We start from the raw sequence: 7,500 nt of genomic DNA, 5'->3' as shown, positions 1-7,500 counted from the left end.
TGTCGCACTGCTTTGCTTTATCTTGGCCAGGCCGCAGTTGTAAATGAGAACTTGTTCTCAACTGGCCTACCTGGTTAAATAAAAGGTGAAATATATATATATATTTTTTTTTTTAAAGGCTATTTTAAATGTAGGGGTTAGTTAGGGTTACAATTAGAGGTTAGGGAAAATAGGATGTTGAATGGAAATACATTTTAGGTCCCCGTGAGGAGAATAGAACATAATCTACCCATTTAAGACCCTGAGTAGTTTCCTTTTGAAGTAGGATCCTGTAAAAAAAAAACAGACATTTGCATCTCTGTGTGAAAGTAGGACCTACTACCTGTGAACACAGTGAGCCCTCACCTTCTCCTGATGTAGGGAGACTTTGGTATGTCAGCAACAGGGATCATCTGTTCCCCAGGTCGTACCCACATGATGGGCCCGTCATCACTCTCTGTTGGACTCTTCAGCTTCAGACTGGAGAACGTACCCCACGGTAGCGTCCGCTGGAGGAAGAGGGGTACGCCAGAGTTACAATGAGGGAGGAGTAGAATGATAGATAGAGGTGTGTGAGAAAACAAACTGGAACAGGAAAGAGGAAATATCATCTTTCAGACATCCATCAAAACCAATGCTTTTTTTGTTGTTGTTGAAAAACCATAATTACCCTTCTCAACCACTAGAGGGCACCTTTCCTTTGTTGATAGATCCAATGAGTTGAATTCTCCCTAAACAATGTGGCCAGAACTAAAACATTTTGAAACCTAGCGAAAATGACTAAATCCAACGTATTACCTATAGATTGATATTATCTATAAAATGATGGATCTATATCATTATTCTGTGTCAGGGCTACTCACCTCTAGGAAGGGCGACTCCTCCAGCATAGAGATGAACTCTGGGAAGTAATCCCCCACCTCCTCGTCCACTGCCCCCACCAGACTGATCTGACGCATGGCACCTGCCCGGTACGTCCCGTGGCTGTACGTTCTCTTTACCTAGAACACATAGTAGAGCACAGTAAGACCAGTCAGAAAGACCAGTCAGAAAGACCAGTCAGAAAGACCAGTCAGAAAGACCAGCCCGAAAGACCAGCCCGAAAGACCAGCCCGAAAGACCAGTCCGAAAGACCAGTCCGAAAGACCAGTCCGAAAGACCAGTCCGAAAGACCAGTCAGTAAGACCAGTCAGTAAGACCAGTCAGTAAGACCAGTCAGAAGACCAGTCAGAAGACCAGTCAGTAAGACCAGTCAGTAAGACCAGTCAGTAAACCGTCAGTAAGACCAGTCAGTAAACCGTCAGAAAGACCAGTCAGAAAGACCAGTCAGAAAGACCAGTCAGAAAGACCAGTCCACTGGAGTGTTGAGGTCCAGACAAAGACGTTCAAGTCAGTTGAACTGAATATGTACAGTACTCATTCACCCGAGGACTGATGTCCAACCCCTAGTGAAATGCAGTGTAGTGAAATGCTTGTGCTTCTAGATCCGACAGTTGTAGCTATTCCTATTCTGAGACACATAGAGCAGCCATTCAAAGAGCTGGTAGTGCTAGCTAACCTGTTTTACACAGTACAGCTGTCACCCAGTAGTAACAAGCCCTGTTGAATAGCTAGAAGTGCATCCCGGTCTCCTTCACTGTCTCACTTTGTTCCCACAGATCTGAGTACATCTGCTGGAAGGAAGGAAGGAAAGAACAGAGGTTTAATAGCAGCATCAGAGCCACAGAGAACCACAAACCCCCCTCCTGTCTGTCTCTGGACCGTAGGCCCTAGGGCCACAGTCCTCCCTCTCTAACATGCTAGTCTCAATGTCCCAGACGTCCTCCCTATTCACTTACAACCCTGTCTAATACAGCTACTACAGCCCAGCCATTCTTATCACCACAGAATATCCTCAGGCTAAAGAGAGAGAGAGTTCATCATAAGGCCAGTTTCTCCTGGAGCAGTCCATCTGTCTGAACGTTAGATAGTGTCAGAGGAACATCTTCTTCAGACAGTTAATTGATGATCTGTTTCTAAACATGATCCTCTACTAGAGGTCTGTGTCTTTTCACAGGGTCAGCAGCAGTGTTAAAGTGTACAGGGACATATTACAACAGTCCATCATATTACCAAACTAGGGCCCCAATTAGTCGACTGGTCAATTGTTTGGTCGTTAGGCTGTTGGTCGACCAAGATTGTTTTATATATAAAACATATACATCTGCGCCCATTTCAGTGAACTAATCCATTGCAGGAGGCCTGGACTAAAAGCCCATTTATGCTTGATCCGAAAACGTGGTTGGAGTCTCCATATGCAGGGTGTGATGCAATTGTGGAGCCTCCAGAGGCATGCAGAGGTTAAATCCAGCACTGTCCCACATCACCATGCCCCTCCCAAACGTTGGAACAATACGGAGGGCTCTGTAGAGCTCCACATTGACAGTGTGACAGTACATCCTGTATAAACACAAACTTACTTCCTTGACAACAGCTCTGCACTGCTCTGTGATGCGCAAGAAGTATGACTGGTGCTGAGGCCAGATCACCGTGAATGCTGCATGGCCAATACAGACGTCTGATGGACCATGCACCTCTCTCCTAACAATTGGTGCTCATTCCTTGTTTCACAACTTCATTGTGTGAATTGTTAGCATTTGATTGTTAGTGTAAATCACTTCTCCATGACATACTGTGTATCACCAGCAGTACATTTACCCTTCATTCATATCATTTCTATCTACTGCCTCCTGAGTGGTTCAGTGGTCTAAGTCACTACAGATCCGGGTTTGATCCCAGGCTGTGTTGCAGTCGGACGCAACCAGGAGACTCATGAGGCGACGCACAATTGGCCCAGCGTCGTCCGGTTTAGAGGGTTTGGCCAGCCGGGATGTCCTTGTCTCATCGCGCTCTAGCGATTCCTTGTGGCGGGCCGGGCGCATGCACGCTGACGCAGTCGCCAGTTATACGGTGTTTCGTCTGACATGTTGGTGCGGCTGGCTTCCTGGTTAAGCGAGCTGTGTGTCAAGAAGCAGAGTGGCTTGGCGGGGTCGTGTTTTGGAGGACGCTTAGCTCTCGACCGCCGCCTCTCCCGAGGCCGTACGGGAGTTGCAGCGTTGAGACAAGACTGTTACTACCAATTTGATACCTCAAAATTGGGGAGAAAAAGGGGTAAAAATATCAATTTATTTTATGGTAATTATTTTAATGCTTTCAATATTGTTCCAGTCTTCCCGTTCTCATTGTAGGAGTGGACACCCTGTTTGCAGAGGTGCACAACCTATTCTACACTTGTGAGAAACAAGTTTTGGTTAATTTCATTCCATTTACAAGTTGTCAATTTAGTCATTGTCTTTTGTTTCGATCGTTCCTGTCAGTGTCGAGTAAGGACACAGAAATATAACTAGGCCTATAGGCTACCTGAAAAATATGTCAAGCCCTCTCCCTTTCGATAACCACTCAGTGTGAAAGTGAAAAATGTCATGCTCTGATCCAGTGGAAATGTCATAAAATAGGCCTACCTGATTACTTCTTATCAGTGCTGAACTTGGACTGAATTAGGTGCCGGAACTCATTTTGGGTTCTGGTACCGTTTGTATTTAGGTGCTTGAGCTCCACAATACCTGTGAGTTAATATTCTATAAGAGTAATAACAGCAGTGTGAGGTGGCGGTACTCAGCTCTGATGAGCTCCTGCCCAAGTCAAGCACGGCTTCTTATGTGCAAATAGCCTACAGCTGTGTCTGTCCTGAGCTCACTGCTGGGGAAACTGAGGGCCCAGAATATTTTATACAACGCTGAAAGTTCACTAGTGCTGGATCCAACTTAATAGTTTATACAATGTTTCAAGTTCATTGGGTACATGTGTAGCCAACGTGATTTATAGTAGATTTTCTACCTGCAGGCTGAGCAGCTAACCGATCGCTGCAGCTGTACATAGTCTATCGGTAAATAGCCCACCCAATTTGACCTACCTCATCCCCATACTGTTTTTATTTATTTACTTTTCTGCTCTTTTGCACACCAATATCTCTGTATATATAATATATAATATACCTGTACATGACCATCTGATCATTTATCACTCCAGTGTTAATCTGCAAAATTGTAATTATTCGCCTACCTCCTCATGCCTTTTGCACACAATGTATATAGACTCCCCTTTTTTTCTACTGTGTTACTGACTTGTTAATTGTTTACTCCATGTGTAACTCTGTGTTGTCTGTTCACGCTTCTATGCTTCATCTTGGTCAGGTCGCAGTTGCAAATGAGAACTTGTTCTCAACTAGCCTACCTGGTTAAATAAAGGTGAAATAAATAAATAAATACATGTTTTTATTTGTTGGCTTTATGTAGGCTATTTTAACATAGTTGGCAATATAATTAACTTTTTAGGTTTGTATCATTTTCATTTAGATTTGGATAGAAGGTTGACTAACCACATGACAATGATTGAGATATGAAGACGTTATTATAAATTAAACTTTTACGAAAATGTGCATCTGAACCATAACGAACACGCAGATCGGTGGAACTGATAAGATAGATTGGCATTCAACATGAGAAAGGGTGCCAACTCCTCATGTATCCAATTACGGGCAATTTCAGGAGGGTAATGGCAGAATCTGAGAAAGTCAGCAGGAGAGGGAGGAGTTAGGTCAGGTTAAGTGTTTATTTATTTCTGGTTATCTAGATCTCTGGCGCCCTCTTGAGGCATCAAACAGTAAGCTTAAAGCATCAGACAAGCTCAATGATTTATTAAAACGCATAGGCTGTCTCTATATATGGAAAAATACACGTTTAACCATTTCAACCAATCGATAGGTCGAAAGAACAGACTACTTTCGGTTGACAAATCTTTGTTTTTAGTAGGGGACAGTCATATGCCAAACACATCATGCGTGCTGCACTTGTGCTTCAGGTTGTGATGCGTGGAGCTGGAAGTGGGCAATTCCTGTCTGACAGGAGTCTGTTGAGCAGATGTGAGACGTGTTCCCTCCATCCTTCCCTCCGCCCTCCTGCCAGCTGTTCGTTCCCCCGCCAAAATAAACATATAAACCGTTATGACGGTTATTTTATTTTCTTCATCCGTAATCGTGGGTTATATGGTAATTGTGCCACCCCCCCCTCCCTATCCTATCCTTACTGCAGGCCGTTAAGATCAGTTATCCTAAATTGAAGCGGTGAAGGTCCTCAGACGGCTGCAGCGTTTAATCATGTTTGGAGACTTCACAGAGGACGTCTTTGTGACGAGAGGGTGTGTGTGTGTGTAGTGGGATCTGGTGCTGTTTTTCCTGCCCTGAGGGAGCAAGCCTCCAGTGTGAGTGTGTAAAGGACTGAAGTAGCCTTTTTTCTCCTTTCTGCTGTGTGTGTGTGTGTGTGTGTGTGTGTGTGTGTGTGTGTGTGTGTGTGTGTGTGTGTGTGTGTGTGTGTGTGTGTGGATCCTAGTCCTCTCTGTTCCATTTATGGCAACAAGTCACAATGGAGGGGCCAGCGAAGGGTGAGTCAAGGGGGAAGGTGAGGGAGTTTACTGTAGTGGCCAGGAAGTAAGAGGACAACGGGGAGAGAGGATGAGGAGAGGTAGAGTGTCCTTGGGTGTCAGCCGAGTGAATCTGTCAGAGAGAGAGAGACCAGTGTAGAGCCAGACTCTGTATAACAACTGACTGTCTGGGGAATTGACCTCTCACAGGCCCCACAGGCTCCCTGTCTACAATACACACCATCATCTATCACTGGGGAGAACACGAGTTCAGACACGAGGTCACACAAGGTCACTGGGCCTGGACTAGTAGACTGGTGTTCCCTCAGACTGAAAGGAAGTCAACTTGGGTAAAAACAAATCTTTAATATTCAATGAATATTGTTACATAATTTCAATCAATTATGTGGTTGCAAATAGTGGATTGATGTGTGTGGGACAGAAGTATCTGAGCAGGGCTTGAATACTGTACAGGATTAATCCTAAATAAGGCCAACAAATGAATGGCCCAGTCCAAACTGTGTGTACATTAAGCATGGGTGCTTCCCTTGTTGTTTCCAGGCTAAACGTGTTTCCATGAACACAACACATAATATGGACCAGATATGATCTTCCTCCTAATGAGAATGAGATTAGCTTCATTATCCATGAGGACACACACCTCTGAGTAGTAGCCATCCCTCCTGTCTGGTCTCTCCTCCTGGGCGGCTTGCTCTGGGCACACTCTGTTTTAGGGTAATGGACTCACTCACAGGTGAGAGAGATGCAAGCAGAGACAGAGACAGACACAGATTGCATCTGGATGCCCACTGCGCCCCTGCGGGTGTGTGTGTGTTAGTTAAAGGGAATGGATGGCCGATAAATGGTCTTTCCTCTGGGATTTCTTGCCTGCCGCAGACTGCAGACAGACAAGGAAACCCACCAAGACGTGGAGTGGCGTGGAGCCGCCAACACCGTGAGAAGCCAGCCAAGCACAGTCTAATACATGGATACATCCAAAACAACCTACTTCCTCCTCTCCCTCACCGAGAGAGAGCAGAGCTGAGCAGCCAACCAGCCAGCCACATTCCCATAACGTCTGATACACTCATACCAGGAATATGTGAAATATGTAAATACTGCTGATACATCAAAACACACTACTGTACCTCTCTCCCCCTGTGAGGCCCCCAGTCATCTAAACACACTACTGTACCTCTCTCCCCCTGTGAGCCCCCCAGTCATCTAAACACACTACTGTACCCCTCTCCCCCTGTGAGGCCCCCAGTCATCTAAACACACTACTGTACCCCTCTCCCCCTGTGAGGCCCCCAGTCATCTAAACACACTACTGTACCCCTCTCCCCCTGTGAGGCCCCCAGGCAGTCAGTCATCTAAACACACTACTGTACCCCTCTCCCCCTGTGAGGCCCCCGGGTAAGCAGTCAAGTTTCAACCATAACATCTGATATCGTCTACTCCAAACTCAGATATATCTAAACACACTACTCCTTCTGCATCTCTCTCCCTCTACCATTTATTTTCCTCTCCACCCTGAGGCCCCAGAGCAGAACAGAGTTAACCGTCTGATAGTGTACAGCTACAGAAAGTAGGGCCACGTTGAATAGTGAAAACATAGATACATCCAAACCAACAGCTCCCTTAACTCTCCCAATACCCTGAGACCCCCAGAGCAGAGCAGCCAGCCAAGTCTGACTGAACTGAGACCCCCAGAGCAGAGCAGCCAGCCTAGACTGACTGAACAGAGTCCCCCAGAGCAGAGCAGCCAGCCTAGACTGGCTGAACAGAGTCCCCCAGAGCAGAGCAGCCAGCCTAGACTGGCTGAACAGAGTCCCCCAGAGCAGAGCAGCCAGCCTAGACTGGCTGAACAGAGTCCCCCAGAGCAGAGCAGCCAGCCTAGTCTGACTGAACTGAGACCCCTAGAGCAACCAGCCAAACAAACTACTCCTCCCCTCCCCTTCCTTCACTATTGTTTCCCCTCATCCCTCCACCACTCCCTCTCCCCCCACTCTCTACATGACTCACAGCCCCAGCAGCCCAAAGCCAGCCAGGGTATTAGGCCTA

General features: G+C 46.3%; 1 protein-coding gene across 1 annotated transcript in view; it reads right to left on the bottom strand.

The window, feature by feature from the left end:
- Window positions 1-7,500, bottom strand: part of LOC139404706 (lysine-specific demethylase RSBN1L-like) — an 81,146-nt gene that overhangs the window by 20,743 nt on the left and 52,903 nt on the right. The window contains exons 4-5 of the mRNA XM_071147337.1: window positions 843-980; window positions 346-488 (exon numbers count right to left, since the gene is read on the bottom strand). Coding sequence (XP_071003438.1) covers window positions 346-488; window positions 843-980 — 281 coding nt within the window. The remainder of the gene's footprint in view (window positions 1-345; window positions 489-842; window positions 981-7,500) is intronic.

The sequence above is a fragment of the Oncorhynchus clarkii genome, unplaced genomic scaffold (genome assembly GCF_045791955.1).
Source record: "Oncorhynchus clarkii lewisi isolate Uvic-CL-2024 unplaced genomic scaffold, UVic_Ocla_1.0 unplaced_contig_12320_pilon_pilon, whole genome shotgun sequence".
Lineage (NCBI taxonomy): Eukaryota > Metazoa > Chordata > Actinopteri > Salmoniformes > Salmonidae > Oncorhynchus > Oncorhynchus clarkii.
This window is presented reverse-complemented; position numbering and strand designations above follow the sequence as displayed.